The 24,295-nt window shown below is 30.8% G+C and overlaps 1 protein-coding gene across 1 annotated transcript; it reads right to left on the bottom strand.

Annotated features, from left to right (window-relative positions):
* Positions 1 to 11: 11 nt before the first annotated feature.
* LOC108474873 (putative lipase YDL109C) lies at positions 12 to 4,587 on the bottom strand. Its single transcript, XM_017776909.2, has 10 exons — positions 4,070 to 4,587; positions 3,915 to 3,982; positions 3,360 to 3,430; positions 2,874 to 3,149; positions 2,459 to 2,619; positions 2,311 to 2,366; positions 2,096 to 2,148; positions 1,883 to 2,009; positions 793 to 890; positions 12 to 320 (listed from the first exon to the last, which is right to left on the bottom strand). Exons 1-10 carry the CDS (start codon positions 4,357 to 4,359, stop codon positions 249 to 251), a joined length of 1,272 nt encoding a protein of 423 aa, XP_017632398.1. The 5' UTR covers positions 4,360 to 4,587; the 3' UTR covers positions 12 to 248.
* Between the last annotated feature and the right edge of the window lie 19,708 nt (positions 4,588 to 24,295).

The raw sequence follows: 24,295 nt of genomic DNA, 5'->3' as shown, positions 1-24,295 counted from the left end.
GGTTACAAATATTTTCTGACTGGAAATAAACCAGGTTGAGAGCCCTGTGAACTAAGTAATGGTTTACAATATTTGAACACGTATAAGACAGCTACGGTTATTAAATACCTATATACATATGCCAATAATAAATTTACATGTACGCCTTTGATAACGACATCTTTGTAATAAAAAAATTTCCACGTTCCAACCTCGCGCCGACAGTTTGGCAATTTATGATATGGTAATAGATAACAAATGTGGACCTCTTATAAGAGAAAATTGTCAATCATATGTTGGACTACATCAGCTCCATCCGAATTAACCCAGTAGCTTTTAACCTGAAAAACCAGATGGTGATAAAATAGTACCACTCTGTCAGACACTTTCAGGGAGGTAACCCGTGAATACAAAATGGGGTTGGGAAAAAACATCAAAATAAAATCTATTTGTAACATACTGACTAGTTAGATTCGTTTATTTTTTTTTAATTTAAATTCGGATTAAGTTAACTTCTGTTTGCACCGATTATCTGATCCTAAGTTAAAAGAGGGTCCTTATTTTAACCGAATTCTATATTTATATTTACTTTTATAATATAAAATATACTGTATTTCTAAATTAGATAAATTTAAAAATTTTACATAAAATGAGAATGATAACTTGAACTAATCCGAACCAATGGAATTCGATTAAGGTTAGTCAAGTTATTTATAGTATTTAGTTTGATTTCAGTTTGATTTTTATATATATATATATAGAAAGACAGCTAATTCTACCCGCAGGACGATGAGTTTGTAAAGAATAACTTGCCTGAATGGTACTATGTGCAAGAATCCTTTGACGGCTTCCTTTGAAGTATACATCAACCCGTTCCCAGCTGAGTTTTGTTAAACCTCTTATCATTTCCTCTGTAATATTGATAAACACAAGTGGAATTTTAGCCACTGGATACTAACTAGTTATTCAACTAGCACCTCGGCTTTCAGCTTTAAACATGTAATGGATGATTTAGCTCCCAACAACTAAATATTGTCATCTCGAGAAAATTTCTTCCCCTTTTTCCATTAACAAATGTTTGTATGTCCAATGATTAACAACAATACACCAAAGCAAGGGAAAAGATTACACAAATGCATATGTTTCACAATTTAGCAATTATCTTATATGTGAATCACTGCAGAAGATGAAAGCAAACAGTAATTATCGTCAAAGACCCTGAATTTCAGCTATGTTACTCAGACACTTTATTTTCCTTGAAGCATTTGTGTATGACACTCATGTTATGGGGATATGACCCTCTAAACACATATTTGTATTGAACATATACCCGTATTAGACACTCACATCAAAGTCCAAAACACCATAGCTTAAAAGAATAACTCTCACCATTGAATTATTGACAACTCCTACCCAGTATTTTGGATATTACATTTGTTAACTTCAAACATTAGCTATAACCTAGATAGCCCTATCTGCCACTAGAATGGAACAGTCTAGATATTATAAGCTTTTGAAAATCCTATGATGATATCATGATATACTAGGCTAATCCTAATTCAAAATGAATACAAAGTCGGATATTTTAAAGGAAAACATTTTGCTACTTCAGGATAAAAGAAATTTGAAATCTGAATCCAATTTGTTTATTGGCTCGAGGCTAATGCCATCCTAGCTACCTCTTCACTAACAATTCCATATGCATTGCCGATTGAAATTGGGAAGAGTGTTGTTTTTATGCTGTCCTTTGATCTTTTACATCTGCTAGAACTCCCAGTGACTACTAAGAATTATTACAAACCAATTCTAGTGAAGTGAAAGATGCCACCAACCAAAAATAACAAAGGAAATTTTATAGAAAGTTATTTGATTTCTAATTTTAAAATATAAATAATAAGCAAACCTTCCATGTTTATCTTCTCATCTCCATTGATTTTGGCCTCAATGGGGGTTTCATCAAGGGTGGCTGTTTTTGCTGGCTCCACATTAATGACATGTGGGTATCTGTCACTTCTTGGAAGATGTTTGATCTGATATGGACAGAAATCCAAGTTGGCATTAGGTTCACAGCAGGTTATACCAATTAAAAGCTTCCACGAATATGCTTGATGGTTACCTTAGGAAGTTCATTTCGTCGCCGTAAGGAAGAGGTACTCCACCCAACAATATCTAAGAACAGCGTCAAGTTCTTAAACAGGCAGAATAGTTTCGATGAGAATAGGTCATGTCCTAGAGCCTAAAACATCTAGTTCAATTATTAAATCATCCGTGAAGAATTGGTAATGCAGAGAAAACATAAATGCAGAATCAACTGATATAATAAAAGGATACGGTCGAAACTTGCATTTGCATACGCAACACGACGCCTGAAGGACCCCAGAGCAGAACTGCATTTAAAGAAAAATACAGATATGAGCCTGTAATTTACCATCCGCCCTCTCACACTTTAAAATAACAAAGGAATCTTGCAAAAACTCACATAAATTTAAGATCTTCACAATCGTTGACCATCCGAAGAAGAAGTGGTGGTTTTCCATCCTTTCCATCGGTCAAAAACAAATGTTTTCCAGTTCTACCAAGCAACCACGATATTCGAGCAGCAAACTTTTCAAGTGCACGGGAGCCACGGAACAATGGAACCTGAATAATGCAAAGCCATGACAAGAATACTATTACCAATCTGCATGTAAAAAGTGTTAACCCATACTCAATGGTCAAAGACTTCATTGTTCAACGTTATCACTCAATTGCATTCTATTGCATACCTGCAGAGAAGATGAATCAGTAGTCTCAATCAGAACTTAATTGAAGACTAAACTTCAAAAGTGCATTTCATACTCGAATAGTGAGGGAAAGAAATCTATCCAATAATTCTTGGAGCATGAATGAACTACCTGTTTATGCCACAGAGACCCAAGGTGTGGACTTGCAAATGTAATGAAATTCATGGGCTCTAGTCCAGCAATTTTGCCTTTTAATTGCCCTTCAGGGCATAAATCTTTATCTCCCAAATGGTCAGTTCCACAATCTCCATTTGTTTGAGAAGTTTCTTGAGTTAGGTCTTGTTCATAAAGCCGCGCAATGGCATACCTTGCTACAAGGCCACCTAATGAATGACCAACGAAAGAAATCTTCTGAACACTTGGGTGACAGCTTATGACAAGTTTAACCTGAAAAAGGTAAACTTAAATTAATATAAATGATTTCTGTCAAATATATATATATATTATAAATGGTAAAAATGGAAGTACAGAGTATCAAACTACAGAACAATAACATATCAACGGTAAACGGCAGTTAGCAAAATTGGAAAATAATCTGAGTTGCAATCATGAATAATGAACCTTATTGAAGACAAATAAAATTGATAGCACACATACCTCCTCTGCTAATCTGTCGCCCATTACATCGACACCATCAAATGTCAACGTTGAAGAATTGCGCTCACTGCCTGCATTGCGCATGAAGTCATTAACCATTCAGTACTTATTTCACCATGAAATTCATCAACAATATCATTAACTCATTATCACGAATATTCATTTAGTGAATGGGTCTTGCGTTCTCTTCACCAATTAATTAGGATGGTAACAATCCAGCAAAATATTAAATAAGAAAAAAACACAATTTGATGAATAACAATCAAAATTTGAATCCTGGATCAGTCATTGGTGAGACTTATCTACTTATAACTTCGGATAGATCTAAAGTCTAACCCAGGTTAAATTAATTCAACAGCATTGGAGTATAAGACTCCAAATTACTTAGCAGACTACTTATGAAATTATATTAGAGATTAATTATGAAACAGTTCAAAAAAATAACTTTGTAAGAAGAGAAGGGTGAGATGAGTAAATCATTAACTTGAAACTAATTAGCATTTAGCATAATCACAGTTAATACATACAAAAAAAATGGAGTACCGAAGTACTCACAATGAACAATAACATTCTCAGGATACGTCTTTAAAAGCTGCTTCGCTGCAAATCTCCAATTCTGAGCACTGCAAAGATACCAATCCAAAAATCAATCAAGCAGTTCGGAACACATAAATAATATTAATAAAAAAACGATTAAAACCGAGATTAACCTGCCAATGATGCCATTAACCATGATAACTAGATGAGTAGGATTGTTACGCTCTCCCGGAAACTGGACTTCCATATCGACACCTCCGTTCTCGTGGGATTTCGTTCTCAAGCATCCAAATCTCGGCAAACTCAATGATCTTCTATTCTTTTTTTTCTTCATCTTCTTCTTTTTCTCCTGCTGATTCAGTATCTTATTACTAGTATTATTGTCTTCCCTAACCTTGATCTCTTCAGCAACATCAACTTCCTTCTCCGGTACTCCTCTACAATCTCCCTCCATATCCGCCATTTTGAAGCTTAAAAACAGAGCTAAGGTAATAAGAAACAATCTTAAAGTGTTGTATTAAGCTAGATTTTTGTGTTGGATTTTGATAATGAGAAAATGGAGGGAGTCAAAATAAGCTAGCCAGGATTTAAAGAAGTGAAGAGGGGGACAATAAAGATGGTGAGGGCGGGCGGTTTTTGTAGTTACGGGTTTGTTAGCTAAATGGGGCGACCCGCTGGTCCCCTCTCTTTCATTTTAAGAGATTGCCCTTGATTTTATGGTTTTATTACGGGATAAATTTGTTTCCATCGGCTGATGGGTTGAGGATAAAATCGTCATCCTGTAAGTATATTTGTTTTTGTCCTTCAATCTTGATTTTTTCTTCTAGAAGGAGACAGAAATGACACGTTTAATCTTCGGAAACTTTTGTCTTCAAATTTTAAAGCCTCGTTTTTTCAACTCGGACGGCTATTTCTTAATTACCAATTTTTTTTAATTTTTCTAATTCTTAAATCATCTATTTTAATTTTTACTCCCGGATAAGTGAAAGAGGGGAGTGAGTTTATTTAGAATTGAATCCAATTTTTATACCTACAACATAATGATTTTGTAACTGAATTAAAGATTGTTAACGAGAATCAATTAATATTGAATTATGTATCGAAGCAATACAAATAATCGATTGACTTATTAAATTAAATTTGATTAAATTAGTGGTTGAATTAAAGTTTATAATTTTTAAAATTTTATAAATTTTAATAATTTATTTAATTAAAACTAAACGTACTAATTGGATCAACAATTTATGGCCTAGCCTTTGATAACTACCTATTTTTATTTATAATCTCTTTTCAACCCTTTACTCAAATTCATATATTCGTCATTGTTACAATAGCAACAGTATCAATTGAGATAAAGTTCAATTGTATTATATTATTATTTTAATGTATTACACTTGTATTTAAAATATCATATATTTTTTTATAGGGTGATAAAGTGTAGGATTTATTAAAAAGTCTAAGCTTGTTTGAACTAGATCATGCTGATCGGTTAGATTAAGAATCAATTGAGATATTAATTTGGTGAGAGATTTTCAATCGTGAACTCAAAAATCAGTACGAACTAAACAAAAAAATGATTGAATTGAATTTTTAATATTTTATTTTATAATTTTATTAATAATTTATTTTATAGAACTTATCGCAACAATTAAATCATGAACCAATAACGTGATTAATTTGAGTACCAATCCAAATTTAAAATTTTGCAAAAATCAAAATTAATAACTTAAATACAAATCATTTACCTGGATAAACTATTAGAGTAATAATTCGTATTAAAAAATAACGTATTTTTATAATTAGTATAATGCTATGTTTTAACTAACTTATTATACATATATCTTTGTCGCATAAGAATATTAAATACCAAAAGCATGGAAGCACCAACTTCGAAGTTAGGCATACATATGAATATGGTATTATATGCTATGTTCCAACTTTAAATTAGGTTGGAAATGATATAATACCAAATAATATTATTTTTCAAGCCAAGCAATTAATATATATTTTGTGCAAGTCTGTACTAATGGAACATACATTCATATGTAAAAAGATTAAGCAACTCTAACTATATTAAGAAAATAAATAAATTAATGTTGAAAAATCAAATGTGTATGGTCCTAAGTCTATGCCTCTTAATGTCAAGCTATCTAGAAGTCCTCCAACCTTTTTTGGTCAATGGCAAGAGACTCTTCAAATGTTATCAACATTCCAACATAGATAACCTTTCTAGAAACCATTTAACATCTGTCTTTCACCAATCATCCATTAATTCTCGCTTCTTGTCATCAACTACATGGGTTGTTTCCAAAAGAAATGGGTAAATGTTTAATTTCCTCACTTTTTTTTTTATTTTGGTTTTAACTTTTTTTTAAAAAAATTTATTTTGATTTTAACATTTAAAATTTAGTTAAATTATTTTTTATGAGATAGAAAAATTGACTCAACTGTTAAAATTTTACTGTTATTGGCATAATAGGCAATGCAACTTTCTTTGTGTACTTTACTAGTAAGAGAAAAGATTGTATGAAACGGTGACGCCACATCATCTGTATCCCTTTCTAATAGTTTTATGCCACATCAGTACTTTTATCCTGAATTTTAGTATTTTAATTTGGATTTGATTTTTTCAGATAAAATCTCAAATTCGAGATAAGAGTATCGATGTGGCATAAAACTATTGGAAAGGACATGATGACGTATGAATCGTTTTATACAATCCTTTCCATTAATTTTTTAAACAAAATTTCGAATCTTTTTCGTTGAATTTTTTTTATGAAATATACATGGATTTCCACATAAATAGTCATACCAAGATTGTTAAAATTTCAATGGTCTAATTACTTTTCCCATTTAAAAATAAATAATTTAACTAAATTTTAAAAATAAATTGCCAAAATAATAAAAATAAATAAATTGGGATCAAAAAAATTTAAAACCTAAATTTATCATTATATAAAAAAATTCACTCAATCATATAGAAAAGAAATAAATATAAGAAAATAGCATCTAAATTCCTTTTTTTAAAGAAAAAAATTCAATATCATACTTCCATATACTTGCATATATTGAAGGGCCAAGCAACATATTTTGGCACTCAACTTTAAACACTAAGGTTATATATGTTTTACGGTAAACTACATGATTAATCATTTTAAATAAAGTCGTTTTTATTTTAATTACTTTAATTTTTATTAATTTAGTTATTTAAAAATAAATTAATCAAATTGATCACTCTATCGTTAAATGATAATGAAAGGCTTACGATGTGTTTGTACGAAAAAATTTTTGAGTGATCAAAATAGAAATAACTTAATTTAAAGTGATTGGTTGGTCGCTTACTCTAATTTTAGAATGACTAACGGGTAATTTACTTTATTTTTAAGTAAAATATTTTATTATATATTAAATAAAAATTATAAAACCATAAAATTACAAGGAGGAGGACAAAAAATACATGAATTACCTAAAATCGTGAAAGAAATAAAATGTTCGAGAATTGAAAATCTGTAGCAAATGTCTCAACAATATATTAAAGTTATATTAACCAATTTCCATACCAATTTTTTATTAAAACAAAGCTTATTAAAAGAAATTGTTGTGGGTAAAAAAAAACAAAGCATTTTTACACTTAAAATTATTCATTCACAAACAACAAATATTCGGTGAAATAAACTTTTAGGAGAAAAATTTAGATTCGAATCCTCCTAAATATAATATAATTGAGAGGATTAGTTACGAAATTTAAAAAAATTTCTTCATAAATAATAAAACAAACATAAACATAATTTTGAGCCTCGTTTATTAAAAAGTCTAATTTATGATTTAGTATCTAAAGTATATATATTTTCCTACTTTGATATTTAAACTTTTTTTCTCAATTTGGTACCTAAAGTGTGCCTCCAATATATATTTTAGTTTATTTTTGATAGATGTTAAAAGAAAATTATAGCCAATCACAAAGCGCCACATGGCGCCTTTATATAAAAAATAAATATTTTTTTATTAAATGTATATACACATTAAAAATATAAAAAATAGAAATGAATATATAAAATCTAAAAAAACATATAAATTATAAAAATAAAATTTACAAAAAGAATACGATAATTGAAAAGAAATTTGTTGAAATAAATAATATGATTATGAAAATTGTAAAATTTTAAAAAACTAAAAAGGTTTTAAAATATTTTTTATGAAATTCTAAAAGGTTTTTAAATTTAAAGTTCTTTTTTCTATTATTTGAAATTTAAATACATTTTTTAATTTTTATAACATTTTCCACTTTTATATATTATTTTGAATTTCCAAATTTTATAATTATATATTTCATAATTTTATTAAAAATTTAAAACTTTTTTAAAAATTATATTTTATATATGATTTTTACATTTTTAATCAATATATTATATATAATACTAAAAAAGGACATGTGGCATGTTCTAATAGCGCCTTGTGGCTTATCATTGCTAGTCAACATTAAGTCAAAGTCAAAATATTTTTATATTTAAATATTTAATATTATAATTTTTAATTTAAATTTAATATTTTTATTTTAAATAAACCTAATTATCACATGGCATCTTTTCATTAGCCAAAACATGCCATGTGATACATTTTTATTTGTCAAAGTTGCCTAACAGTTATTTTTAACATTCACTACAAAATGGACCAAAAACAGAAAAAAATTGATACTTTAAATACCAAATTGGATAAATATCAAAGTGGGAAAATGAGTATGCTTCAAGGGCTTAATAGAGAATTAAGCCTTTATTAAACAACTTGAACACCAACATTCATTTAAGTTTATTTAAAGCTTATTTAAAAATCATTTATTATTTGAATGTTATATAATTAATAATAATATTATTAATGTGCTTATTTTATTTATTTATAATATAATTATTAATATTTATATTTTTATTTTTAAAAATATTTATATATATATATGTGTGTGTTTACTTATTGTTTGCTTGTTTATAATTATAGGCATTATTTATGACCTTGTTCAATTATATATTTCGAACATATTTATTAACATGTTTGTTTAATGTTTAGAAAAATTTTTGTTTAATACTAATGAATAAGTTCATTTAACCTCAAAGAATGAACATAAACACAAATAAATTAATAATAGAATATAAACACGAATTTGAAAACTTTAACAAACATGTAAACTCTATATAAGCAAAATTAAAATTAAACAAATGAACATGAAACACAACTTGTTAATTCAAGTTAGGTTTATTTACAACACTATGAATCGTGGCTTACCACTAAAAATGAAGTGTGATCCAAAAAACTCTTTGATAAGGAGAATTCAATAAATTCTAGCATTTGAAGAAAAGTGGTCCTTGAATTATGCTCTTAGAGATACTAATCAGATAGCTGATGCTTTGGCGAAAATGGCTCTGTCAAGTACTGAACTTTGAACATTATTGAAGACCCCCCGTTGGAGATTAAAGAGATTCTGAAGAATGATAATTCTTTTGTTAACTTGTTTATGACTTACTTTTTGCAATTTTCTTTGTTTATTTAATCAGAAAAAAAAAATGAAGTGTGGTTGTATTCTTTCTTTCATGCTTTCACAAATCCATTTTTTTTCGTTTGTTATCTTTTAGGAAAATAAAAACTTTTTATTATAAAAAATTTAAAAAGAATACATAATATCATTTTGAAAAAAATAATAATAACAAAAAGAAACTAACAAAAACAAAATCAAAATTGAGAACATGAATGTTTAAAATTTACTTAACGACCCAATTTTCAGTGGTACTAGAAAATGTGGTTTCGAAACCCCATTTCTGCAAATCAAGCCCATAAATATAAAATAGGAATATTTACGGAGTTAATGTGAGAATATAATAAAGAATGATCAAGTAATTTAGCCAATAAATTAGTTAATTAAAGCTCAGGGATCTTGTAAAAGTTCAATTGCTATAGAGTTTTAATTAAGAAAAAACTTGAGGACCTAGATAACAATTAACCATAGGGCCAAAATAGTTATCAAACCATTTTTAATAGATAGTTAGTGGATGATGATGACATTTTCCATTAAGTGTAATTAATGGTAGGATTATGTTAATTAACAATGATTAAGTTAATTAAGTCTTAATCAATGTATATATATTAAAGATACTGGAAATGATAATATCATCATTTTCTTTTTTCATTTAATTCATGTAGTCCAAAGAAGAAAGAAAAACAAAGAAGAAAAGCTTTCAAACTCCTTTAGCATTCGACCATTAAATTAGGTGAGAAAATCAAACCCTTTTCTTATAATTTTTATAGATTTATGATCATGAGAGCTTGATTTAATTAGCCCATGTATCAATTTGTTCAATTATTGAATATTTAGTAAGTTATCATTGTTGACAAATTGATGAATTTGGCTTGAAATTGATAGATATTGAGCTTAAATTATGAAAAGGACTAAATTGTAAAATTAGTTAAGCTTGTTTGTTAGCTTTGTAACATTAGGGACCAAATTGAATAAATGCAAAACCTATCATGAAATTATGATAGAAATAAAAAGCATAGGGTCTCTAATGAAAGAATGTGCAATCGTATTTTAGTCCGAAGCTAGGAATCGAAAGCTATGCTTATCCCGAGTTTAGGGACTAAATTGAATAAAATTCAAAATATTTGTATATTCAAAAAGGGAATTAGTTTGAATTGTGCATTTCATGGAATTGTTGTTGTGAGCCATTGAATGGCTATTATGTGTTAATATATGATATTGATTGGTATATATAATTGTATAAAATCGAAATTTGATAAAAGTGGAGCTAATAAAGGAAAAGCTAAGATTGTGAAATGATCCCTGAGAAATTTACCCGTTTTGTGTTTTGAAAGGTAAGTTCATACATAATTTATTACCCTTCCTTGTTTAATAGGCTTGCTTGTGTTTATTTTCATTATATCTATCCTTGAACATAAGTGAAGATTTTGATGGAAATTGGCATACATGGCCAACAAATGTGATTGAATTAAAATGAATTGAGATAAGTGATTGATGTTATATTTGTTGGAAACTCCGGTTTGAAAATGGTTTTCTTTCACAGTAGAAAATTAAAATTTTGAAAATCGACCTGATTTGTGATATTTATAGCAATAAACCTTAACCGAATTTGTACCTGTGTTTTCGAATAAGCAAATCCTTGATGTTTTCTGATTTTCAACCAGATGATCTTCTCCGTTATTCTCATACTATGAACTGTTTCGAGTGTGGGCTCAAACCAATTGAACCAAAACACAGAACTAGAAAAAAGTTTTCTTTTAGGGGTGAAAACGAAAATTCTCTCTTCTTTAATAGAAACCGGTAAAAAATTGTTATTTTGAAAATTATGTTTATAAGTTAAGAATAAATTATCTCTATTTTTCGGAAAAATAAAAATCTTTCTCTGTTGTGTAAATAGCACAACTGGTGTCATCTATTTATAGGAAGAGAATGTAGAACCCTGTAGAGTTGTAGATGTTTATTTTAAATAGAAAAACATCCTACTTAGAATAGGAGAGGGGTGAATAAATCACCCTTGTATTTATATTAGGGTTGCCGCTCCTTTTATGTTATATGAGGGGTTTTGGGCCTTTCTCACATCAGGTCCAATTATGAGTACTTCTTGGGCTTTTTTTGACCCAGTACTCTATAATATGATCTAAGCCGATTCAATTTTTCTATTTCCCAAAATAAAATTGAATACCTACATATTAAATAAATTTCTCAACCTAATATTACCTCAGTAAAATTTTGACATTTTACCTCATTAAAATTTCGAGAAAATTTGTTCACTATGATTGAATGATTTATTTTCATTTTTTGGCTTCAAAACAGTCCAAAAATATAAACTTATTCTTCTATCATTTTTTAAGTAATCCTATATAGGATTCCAAGTTTCCATTTTCATTTTCATTTTCATTTCCATTTCCATTTTTGGAAACCTACATTCATTTTCACATGATTCCATTTCTCCATTTTGGAGAAAACCTGAATCATTCATGAATGTTTCCCATTTCTCTTTTTCTATTCATTCCGTTCATTTATATTCAAACACGCAATTCATTTATGGTTTCAACGAACTCGCAAAGGGGTCGATTAGACATATATAGTTGAGGCTAAAATGAGTTATAATTAAGTTCCGGCTTTTGGCCTATTGTTTATAAATTCATTTAGTCACAAATTCTTCCACTATAGTATCTTGACTGCTCTCCTCAATGGCATACCATTACGAAAGCAACTACTCAATACTCATCCAATGGCCTTGTCATAAGTGTTTTACCCTCATAGAATATCCTTGATCTCTTTGGAATAATATCCATTCTCCCAATATGATCATATTTTATCTCATGGTAACCATTACATTTTCCTTCATGAAAAGTCAATCACTATCAAATCGTGATCAAGTCATCCATCACAAAGATGGATGACCCATGACCATGTTTACTTTTCATCAAGCATGTAATGGTAATAAGAGGAGATCATTTACTCATGTTTTGGGCTATGAATTCCATTGTTGTGAATAAATAAAGAAGTCGTACACCCAACGCACCAGCTTTCGGTTCCTTATCTATTTGAACTCAAGCTTTTACTTACATCAAAGTGTACGAGTCACACATATATAGTCCGCCATCCACTTAGGATTTAAGCATGCAACACCATGAATTTCATAAGTGAATAAATCCATAAACGGATTGGAGATCTATTCTACTTGGGTCCTAACCAATATATTGTTAGTCTAGTTTGTCACATCTATGTTTTTATCTTCTGGGAGTCATCCACTCTGATGCTCATTTTCATTTAGACTAAAGACATGTTTAGGTTTGTCTACTAATACAAGTTATCTTTTCATACTATGATCCGACCATGTAATATCGCTTAGTATTAGTTAAACATTTAGACAACCAATGAACAACATTCGCTTCCATTTTTCTTTGCGTGCAAAAACCATTTGAGGAAAAGTATACAAAGTATATTAATGTAATTAATGAATTTATTTTATTAACCAATCTATTTGAAAAAATTACAATTTTATATTGACGAAAATACAACACTTAGGGCACCGGATTCAACGATACATATTGATTATAACTAGAAGAATGGAAAATATCTTGAAATGTATTGTTAAATTTATATGTAAATCATGTTCAAATTCGATTGAAAGGATTTGGGAATTGATATATGATAGTTACATGGTATGAAAATAAAAATATATATGCCCATGTGAATATGTTTAAACATTTGAAGCCTACGAGCTTTACACTTCGATGCCTTGGTGTGGTGTAGTTTATGCTCGTACAAGCTATCTTGGTGTGGTATAGTTCACTTGCATGTCTGAGTTCATTTTATTAGGGTTCCATTTAGCGAAAAATTACAATTCAATCTTGAAAATAAAAAAAATGAAATAAATTGAATTTGATAAGTTATTATGACATGTGATTCAAATTGAAATGGTATGAACCTGTAGATTGATGATCGTATATGAAATTGTGATGATATTATATGGATTGGTATGTTTTGGTAATGCTTTAGCTATGTATAATGCCTGTAACACCCTTATCTCGACTCAATTCATTGGGTCAAGATCTTGGTGTTATTACACATAATACATTGCAAAATTTTCAAAACAATTAACGTATACTCTTGACTTAAAACATTTTTCTTATTAATTTATCTACACTCTCATTATTAAAAAAACAAAGAAAAGTATTTAAAAATAACATACTACATCAGACTTATCACAACTTTATACAACACATAAATTTACTAAAAACAGACAAGATAAGGCATAATCCTACTATAGGCCACTGTATGCATAATAACCTGAATTGACGCTTCTCTGACGCATTCTTGGTTTGGTCTCCCTTGGCAAACTCACTTTTTGACAATACTTGAAATATAAACATAACAATTGTAAGTTACACAAACTTAGTGAGCTTTAATACAAAATACCTTGGAATCTTCTTAGTTGAATTTATCATCTCAAAGATTTGATTTGATCTCTTTTTGGGCTTACACTTTCCTCATCTTGGGCTTGCAACTACACGCCAACTACAGTACTTATTTTTCTGATTCTCACTTAACTACCAAGCTAACTTCAGATCATTCCAGACAATATATTAGTACATTGTTTCTCTTAGAACCACAAAAGTACTTTTTGAAAGAAAATCTCTTCAGAGCCCACTTCATAAAGGCTATCTCTTTAAACAAACACTTATTCCAAAATGGTTGTTTGCAGACACTGTTCATTGGAAGGTACTTACACATTTGGCGAATTCCCACAATGAGTTGAATATCACTAGTTTACCAATCAAATAATATTCTAGTTCAAATCCCATATAGGCTTATACTGATAATAAACTATCCAGATCATTCAAAATAATTTCATGCATCTTGTTTCAAAACACAAAGTTACCCAAGATAACAAACAACTCAGATTCCATAAGATTCCAGACTGAGACATGATACTATTCAGATATGATGAATACCAGATACTTAGGTTTCAGCACTATGTAACAAGACAAACTCAGATTGACAAATGCTTATATCTTTCATCACTTCGAATATACCCATATTCTAAACTAACAAATTATAATGGTGGATACCCTCTTTGATCATACAGATACACAATTCTTTTCAAGAAGCTTACCTTAAGACTTATTTGATTACATAATGGAACTAACTCAACCAAATTAACTTCAGACGTATCATAACCTTATCATAGACTTATCTGTCAAAGAATTCCCAAAACTTATCCAAAACCTACCACAAGGTCGGATAACCATGTAACAGCCCGACTTTGGGCCTAATTGGAACAGTGGTTTCGGAACCACTACTCCGAAGCCAGAGAAATTATTTTTAATGTTATTTTATGTGTTATAGAATGATTATATGAGTGCATGAAAATTTCGGTGAAATAATTTTAGCGATTTCATGCTTAATTGCGAAAAAAGACTAAATCGCATAAAGGGCAAAAGTTTTGTTTTGCTAGCTAAATATGTTAAATAGCTAGAGAACCAAAATTTGGAATCTTTAAAGAGAATAAACCTTTAAGAAAGGCTTGGCCGGCCATAGAGAGAAAGAAAGTAGGAAAGTCAAAATTAGGTGAAGTTGGTAACTTAATTTTGACTAGAAATAAAATAGAATAAAACAAAAGGTATCATCTTTTCATCTTTCTTCTTCCCCACCGAAAATACAAGCAAATAGGGGGTTTTGAAAGCTCAAAAATATCAGCCACTCTTCACCCTTGCAAGTAAGTGATTTTGATGGCCTTTCTTGATAATTTTTGTACTTTTGAGACCCTTGTAGCATAATCTAGCTAATGAGGGGACTATTTTGCAAACTGGATGAAAGTATAAGGTTTTTCATGAGAGAATTTATGTTGTTAGCTGAAATTTTATGGAATAAAATAAATCTTGGTTGTGTAATAGACAACTTTTGTGAAAGAAGTTTGCATGAAAACACCTAAAAAGGGCTATTTTATAAAGTTGTAAAATAAGTTGTAAATGTGTGAAATAATTGAAATTGTGAGTTTCTATAGTTATAAAAAGAATTTGGATAGGCTTGGTAAAGGAGGAAATTCGATAAAAATCGATTTACGAGCCTAAGGACAAAATCATAATTTTTGTAAAGTCTAAGGGCAAAACGGTTATTTTTCCAAATTGTGAATTATAAAATGTTTTAATTAATGTAATGATTAAATGAGTGAATTTCATCATATTAGATCAATAAAATCGAGATTTGAGCTTAAATCAAAAAGTTCGAGGTTATGGACTAAAATGGAGTAATTAGTCGAAATTGCATTCGAGGTAAGTCCGTATGACTAAATATACATGTTATTGTTAATATACTTGAAATCTATCTTGCTTTGGTTATATTGAATTATATGTTGATGATATTGAGTATGATGAAAGTGATGCCAAACGTTAATAATATTCATGTGATGATAGAATACATTAGAAATTTGATGGAACATGATATCCCATAGAAACAAGTAAGTTGTACGTAAATGATGCAACTTAGTCGTATTTATTTATTGAATATTTGATTATGTATATAATGCTTGAATGTATTTATGAGTAATATATGGTGAGATTTAATGCGGTAAAAACTCTCGGTTGAACCTTAGGAATAGATAGGATATCCTTGCCATGACATTTGGGTGATATGGATGTGTGCTAGTGTAAGACATGTCTGGGATATGCATCGACCTAGAGATATGTAAGCTAGTGTAAGACCTGCCTGGGACATGGCATCGACACTGATAGATGAGAACTAGTGTAAGACCTGTCTGGGACATGACATCGACTTATATGTGTGAGCCAGTGTAAGACCATATTTGGAACATGGCATCAGCATCGTACCCTATGTTTGAGGCTTAGCGATTATCCTGAGGTATTCCAAATGGTTCAACGGGAAATTTAAGGTTTTAGTCGAAATGATAGAGCATATGGCTATGTTGTGAGTGGTGCAGGTACTTACATGAAATTGATGATGTGTGAATTCAATTCATGTTGTATGATTAGTAAGGAATGAATATGAGCATGTTGAATAACACAGTATGTATGCCAAGCTCATGAGAAATGATTTCGGTTTATGATACACATTTGGTGAAGATGTAAATAGGTAATTCATGCCTATGAGAATGAGTTGTGATGACCTTATGATTATAAGTCTATACTTATGATGTATAAATATGTATCTTTACCAGTGTGGTGAAAATGAATTAATATGGTGTGATAAACTTAGTATCATTAATTTACACTAAAATAGTTTTGGACAGCAGCCATAGTTTGATTTTGAAAATCCACCAAAAATTGTGGAAATTGAGTTAGAGGTTGGATAAAATATGAAATTAAAGCTTAATGAGTCTAGTTTCACATAGAAAAAACTATGCAAGAAAAATAGTTTCATATTTTGAAATATTTAAATTGTTGTAAGATAGAGTCAGAATGATTTCGAAATCCCCTGTCCTGATTTTAGAAAATCATTAAAAATGGTACAAAAATAATTGTAGGTTACAATTTATATGACTAGAATCCTCAATAAGTATATTTTCAAAAGAAACAAACAGAAACATCATTCGATCCCTTGTGAGGAGATAATTAATTTTTAGTAAAGAAAGGTTGAAGCTGTCAAATAGCAGAATATGGGTGATTTTGAAGAATAAACTGTACTAATTGGATAAAGAAAAAATTCTGAAAATTTTATGGTAAGAATATATGTTAGTCTAGTTTCTGGAAAAATTAGTAGATCTTAATTTGGAGTTCCGTAACTCTAGATATAAATAATTTTGTGACTATGACTCAAGAAAATAGCTTGACCTGAACATAGGTAAAAGACAATTATGATAGTATTACCTTGAGATCATGTTGTAAGAATTGGTGGAAGCATATTGATAAATTGCTTATTATTTTCATATGGACTTACTAAGCGTGAAGCTTATTCCCTCATTTCCATTTCTTTTAGCTTGTCAAGTTAGCTCGAGGTTGGAGATCGTCGAAGGCAGCATCACACTATCAAGTCACTACCTTTGGAATAATGAAGCATATATTAGAAATTTCAATTGAGTGGCATGTATAGGGATCTAGTTTATTGACATGTGTTATTATGCTTTGGCCAAATGTATTGGCTTATATTGAGTTATATGTATATGACCATGAGATGTGGCTCATAGTGATTATGGCTTGTAAACCTAGTTATTCATGACATGTCTAATGTTTATGATGTGATTATGTTTGTTTGCCATGCTTGGTTGGTAATATGACATGTGTATTGGATGTATGCTCTATGACCAATTGAGGTGGCCATAGCCATGTAGTAATTGCACGTTATATAAATAACGTGATAATGGTTGAGCAAGAGTGCTTGATGGATAAGTTGGTAACCCTAATATAATGGTAAAAGTGATCATCGAATGACAAGTCTTATAAATGTGAATTAAGGAATCTAGACTTGGTATTGCATGAGTAGATACATTGCTTATAAAATGACATGTTAATATTATGAATATGCTTAATAAAGGTTGTTTAATCTCTAAAATGATGCCATGATTTGTGGTTTTAATATGTATAAGGTTGCAAGGGTTTATGGGTAACATGAAGGCTTGGAAAATAGCCTAGGTGTTGACTACACAGGTCGAGACACGATCGTGTGTCTCAACCGTGTGAGAGACATGGCCTAGAGACACGAGCGTGTGGCCCGACTATGTGGTTCGATTTGCATGTTGATGTCATAAACAAAGAGTTACATGGCCTGAGGACACGGGCATGTCCCTATGTCCACATAGGCTTGTGACCCTGTTTCATGGAAAGAAATTTTCTAAGTTTTCCCAAAACTTTCTAAGGTTTTCAGTTTAGTCCCTAACTACTTTCAATGCATGTTTAGGGCTTCGTAGGCCCGTGTATGGGACATTATGCATAAATATTAAAAGTTTTGAATTAACAGAAACTTTGTAGCCCAATTTTTGCATGTTTGTGAACGATTAAGTCTGGTAATGCCTCGTACCCTATTTCGGCATTGGACATTGGTAAGGGGTGTTACATTTAGTGATATCAGAGCTATAGTTTAGTTGGTTCTCGGACTAACCTAGCATGCATGAGAGTCTAGCTATACATGCCACAGATATATGATAGTGTAATGTCTCCCGACATGAATGAGAACTATCTTACTCAGACAAAAGTACTCTCCAACCGAGCTACACCCAACTATGTTGATAGTAATACCAAAGTATTTGAATGAAGTGTTGTGGTGATAAGTTGAAACTCGAGAAGGTATGAACAAGGTTCATAATATCATGCTACGGATAAAATGACATTGTTCCGATTGGACATTAAAATTTTGATGGATTGTAATGGTTCCTTGAAATGAGATAAAGGACTATATTGTAATGATTTTATTTATGTCTAGTTGATGATTCTATGATATATATGGTCGATTTACTCAGGAAAAAGTATGTGCTTAGATAACTTATAAAAAAATATCGATAGAATGAATGTTCATGTATGCTTATTTGAATGAATATGGTTGACAAATTCACATAGTCTGAGTATAAGTGTTAAATTGCTTAGATTGAGTTACATGTTTGTAATGATATGCATACGATGATGTGCGAAATGAAAGTATAGATTGGAATATACTTATCCATGTTTGTTGGCTCTCGTATGATGTTATGTACATGACTCGTTTGATTAAATGAATGAGATAAGTAAAGTTACTCATAATTCATAGAGTGCATGTATAAGTATACTTGTCTAAATGAGATAACTGAAAAGTTGGCATAAAACGAATATGAATGTCAATTTGTCTGAAATGAATGATATGATTTTGATGATGTTGCTATGATGATGAAAGTTGTGTTACATGTGTATGTATATGCGAGTCGAGTCAGAGGCCCTACGACCTCACCCCCTTACCAGAGTGGTGTATTGTAATGGAATTTCATGAGATTTGTATTGGATAAACTCACAAGTGTGAAAACCAAAGAGTTCAGTGGAGAAATATCTATAAACATAATTAGAGATTGAGAGTGAGTTGATAAGTAAAGCCAGAGCTAGAAAGGTATTAGGTTGACATAAATATTATGTGAATTATGCACTGTCACAGTTAGAGAAGAAATTTATTTTGGTAAATCGAATTGCTCAGGTACGAGGTCTAGAGAATGTACTGATTGTGACCTTATCAGAACTGATCTTCTTTAGTGAAAGGAATAATATGGGATTTGTGAAGACATAAATAGTTAGAGGAATAATATTTGTAATATGAGATGTCTGAGCATGGTAATTACGGTGAACAAATGATGACTGCCTCTTTTGATATATTCTAAAAGATCATTGTTCTCGGAAATGCTATAGTAGCTATCTATCTTCTGATGAAATTCTTGCTATATGAGAATGCTATCTGATCTAAATGTCAGACAAAGGCATTGTCGGTCTGACTGGTTTATAATCTATTTTGCTCTACTTCTCTCTGGTATTCTGTTATATTTTATCTGTTGGTAGCTTATGAGAAAATGCATATAATGCTACGATTCTGTTTCCTTTAATTGTTGCATTTGATTCCAGTGGGATGAAATGATGTTTTCTTCTAGGCTTTTCCTCTCTGATGAATTATCGAGGTCTTTCATATTTCCTTAAGAGTTTGTTTACGGTCTTCCGATATAGTATCATATCTTGGGATTTCTCTATCTTGGATTTCTTTACTTGGTTTTCTTGTTATCTTTGATCCATAATCTATCAATTATGGCTCATGCTTAAAATGTGTTCCTTAGTTGCGATAATCATGTCAAGTGTGACTATGCTCCTAATTTAATCATGGTAATGCGGTTATTTTAGTATTTGGATTTCTCTAATTTACATGTAAGGATTTGACATCGGTAAAGGAATAAAGGATTTGACATAGGCAAAGGAATAAGTGGTGAAATTTCAAATTTCAATTGGTATGATGGATCTCTTTTCTCAAGTAAGTTAATCAAAGCTAATGTCTTCAGTTGAGATATATTGGTTATTTGAGCTAATGCAAGTAAAATGGTCCTTGATTAGCATGATGAACGAATTTTGAATGATTATATGATAAAATTTTCATCTTATGAAAGTTCAATGGCTTAATCCATGATTAGCAAAACCTGGACAGATTAGAATATTATAAACTGAAGCATTTGAACTAGACTACTCTACACTTGCGCAGAGACTTTTTTAATTTTCAGTGATGCAGTGTTGTATGAATTGTGATGTGTTTTAAGACAATTAGATAATGTGATAGCTTAGAGCATTCGATACCATAGAAAGATTTGAGTTGTTAACAGGGTTAGAGCTGAACATTAGGTTTTACCGGAGCTATCTTCTCCAGTGCTAATCGTGATGTGAATCGTGATAAGTTTTATAATTTATGAATGTCTATTCTTGAAAACTAACTATTATCACGACAAAGGTAAGCACACCTTATCGAATAGTAGTATAGCTTATGGCAAGACCAGGATGTCGAACCCAAAGGAACTAAAAGTACTAGTATTAACTTTCTTTTTATTATCTAGCCTAAAAATAAAGGGGTTTGTTTTATCTAAACTAATTACTAAACTAAGAAAGCACAGAAAGTAAATTGGGGAAATAAATTTTGGGAAAATTGAATGATTTGGACAATACCTAAGGGAAAAATCCACCTAGACTTCACTTGTTATTGACTCTAAATCAGACGATTTATTCACTTGACTTGATCCGTAGAAATCCCTAATTTATATTATTATCTCTCTCGAGACTAACAACGTTTAACCCTAGGTTGATTAATTGAAAGCTCTTTCTAATTAACTCCCTAGTGTTGCATTAACTCGATCTATGAATTCCCTTATTAGGTTTCACCCTAATCCGACAAAATCTTGTCACCCTATCTCTAGGCATGCAATCAACTCTGCTCAATTATGCTAGGTCTACTCTTAGACAGGGACTTTTGCTCCTCTGAATAAGCACATCAATACTTGAATCAATATCCTAAAATATTAAAGCAGGAATTAAGAACTCATAACTAAGAACAAGTCAAATATTTATCATACAATTCAGATAATAATAACAAGATCCATCTTAGGTTTCATTCCCCTTAGGTATTTAGGGGTTTAGTTCATATTTATGAAAGAAAACATCTCAAAAGAATAATGATAACAAAACATAAAGAAAACCCAAGAACTCTTGAAAGGAATTGAAGGGAGATCTTCAGTCTTGAAGGTGAATCCGGCTTCTGAGATGGATCAATCAACTTTCTTCAAGTAATTCCTTGCCTTTTACTCCGTGTGTCCATTTTTGGTACCTCCTGGGGTGTTTATAGGCTTTAGAATGCTTCTAAACCCTTAAAAGTGGCCTTTTCCAAATAGGACTAGACTTGGACTCGATAGGGACATGCCCGTGTGACACGCTCGTGCGCGATTGCTTCAAACCGTGTTCGAGTCTGTTAAATAGACACGGACGTGTGGTCTACCCGTGTAAGTCGTGCTCAATTCTACTAAAAGGACACGGGCGTGTGGTCTCGTACAGAAGTCCAGGCCGTGTTGATTTCACATGTTGGTCCATTTTCTCTGTTTTCGGCTCATTTCTCGCTCTTTTTACTCTTCTATCCTCACCTAAGTATAAAACATGAAATTAAAGGATTAGGGGCATCGAATTAAAAAAATATATGGATATTTAATCCAAAAATATGCTAAGCATGAGGTAAAAATATGTATAAATTACAGTTTATCAAATACCCCACACTTAAGTGTTTGCTTGTCCTCAAGCAAAATCTGTAATAACCCAAAATTGGGTCTAGTTGGAACAGAGGCTTTGGGACCACAAAATCCGAGATAGAAATAATTAATTTATGATTATTTTTAGGTCTATGATATGATTGTATGATTGTGTGAAAATTTCGTGCAGAAATTCTATGCATAAAGTGCTCAATTTGAAGTTAGGGACTAAATTGAATAAGTTGCAAAACCTGCATTCTAGAAGTTTCTAGTATGAAATTGCTTTGAAATATTAATTAGGAGGTCTTAAATAGAAATTTGACCAATTTCTAAGTGATGGACAAAAATTGGACATGGATGGAATTTTTGAAAGTTTAGTAAGGAAGGGCATTTTGGTCATTTGGTAATTAAAAGAAATAAAAAGGAAAAATAAAGCCAAAATTGACTCATCTTTTTCATGGAGGCCGAAATTAGCATGGGGGAAGCCATGGCTAGGGTTTTCAAGCTTTCCAAGCTCAATAGTTAGTCCGTTCTAACCCCGTTTTTCAAGTTTTTTACGTTTTTGGAATCCCGGTAATTTGATTAAGCTTATTCTAGCAATAATTTAAGCTAGGGTTCATATTTGGAAAAATACCAATAGGTGAAATGTGTTTATTTTGTTGTTTTATTATAGAATATGAGATTTTAAATTATGTTAGACAACTTTTTCTACTCGGTTTTGAGTGAAAACGAGTAAAAGGGCTTAATCGGTAAAAATACCTAATAGTCATAAGTATATGTTAGAGTGAGAATTTGATGTTTCCATAGAAGGGAAAAGTCATCAGCATGTCATAAAACATAAGAATAAGGGATGAAGTTTAATTCCCGAGCCTAGGGGCAAAATTGTAGTTTTTCCAAAGTTTGAGTTAAGGATTGTTTTGAATAGTACATTAATTAAATAAGTAAAATATGATGTTTTAGATCTCGAAAAATGAGATTTGAACCTAGAATGAGAGAAAAATTGAAAATTGGGAAAGTTGGTAAAATGGTCGTTTTAGTATCGAGGTAAGTTCATATGTATAATAAGCATTAATTTATGCATGTTTCAATGTAAAATTGATATATTTACTATGATTGTCGAGGTGTTGAAAGTATGTAAGTTGGTGTGATAATAATCTGACAATAATGCTGTAATTTATATTTGAAAGTTAAATTTAGTGAATTAATTGAATTATGTTAAATTAAATGTTTATGGTGCCCAGTTTATGAATTGATTTAAAATATGTCTATAGTACATGAAGTGCATTGAATTATCATACATAAATGTGATTTCTATGATTATGGATATTATGAGAAATTGTAAGTTCATATGATTTTTAATAAGGCAATGTGTAATTTAATGTTATTGCCTTGATACTAAATGAGATGTAAGTTTATATGTAAGTAATACATCAATTTTACTTGTATTATGATATTTTATAATAATGTTGGAAATATGTTTGTTGATAATTACTTGATTAGTGAAATTGTTGGAAAAGAGAGAGAAATCCCGGTTGAACCTTCGGAAAGATTGGATGATACAGATAGTATGTAGCTAGGTCACATGTATGGTGCTGAGTATACATCATGTGTACAAGAGAGCTACAAGACATTATGATGTAGCTAGGTTGCATGGGTGATACTATGTGTACACCATGTGGACAAGAGAGCTACGGGATATATGTAGCTAGGTCGCATGCGTGGTTCCAAGTGAATGACACCATGTAGACAAGAGAGCTACGAGATAAACTGGCTAGGTCACATGGGTGGTACTAAGTGTTCACCATGTGTACAAGAGAGCCGAACTATATGATGGGTGGAGCTATGTACTGAAACCACCAAGTATCGATGATTGATCCGAAGTGTTCAACGGGAGACTCTCTATGTATTGTTTTGTGAGTTTTGTGATGAATAAGTGCAGAAACTTGGTTATGTGAATGATGTGTTCATTAAGTGACCAGGATGTGGTAAGGTTATAAACAAGTAAGTTATACATGAGGATGATTTCATGGTGACCTTGTGATCATGGGCCTATACTTGTTATGTATGAACTATGGTGAAAATGATTTGTGATATGTATGTTAAAATGAGGTTAATACAAAGAAAGTGTGAAAGAGTGAATTAGCAAAGAATTAGCAATAAAACTGTTTTAGACAGTAGCAGTGGCGTGATTTTGAA

The sequence above is a fragment of the Gossypium arboreum genome, chromosome 3 (assembly GCF_025698485.1).
Source record: "Gossypium arboreum isolate Shixiya-1 chromosome 3, ASM2569848v2, whole genome shotgun sequence".
In the NCBI taxonomy this organism is placed as follows: Eukaryota; Viridiplantae; Streptophyta; class Magnoliopsida; order Malvales; family Malvaceae; genus Gossypium; species Gossypium arboreum.
The sequence above is the reverse complement of the archived record's forward strand: the minus strand, read 5'-3'. Positions and strand labels throughout refer to the sequence as shown.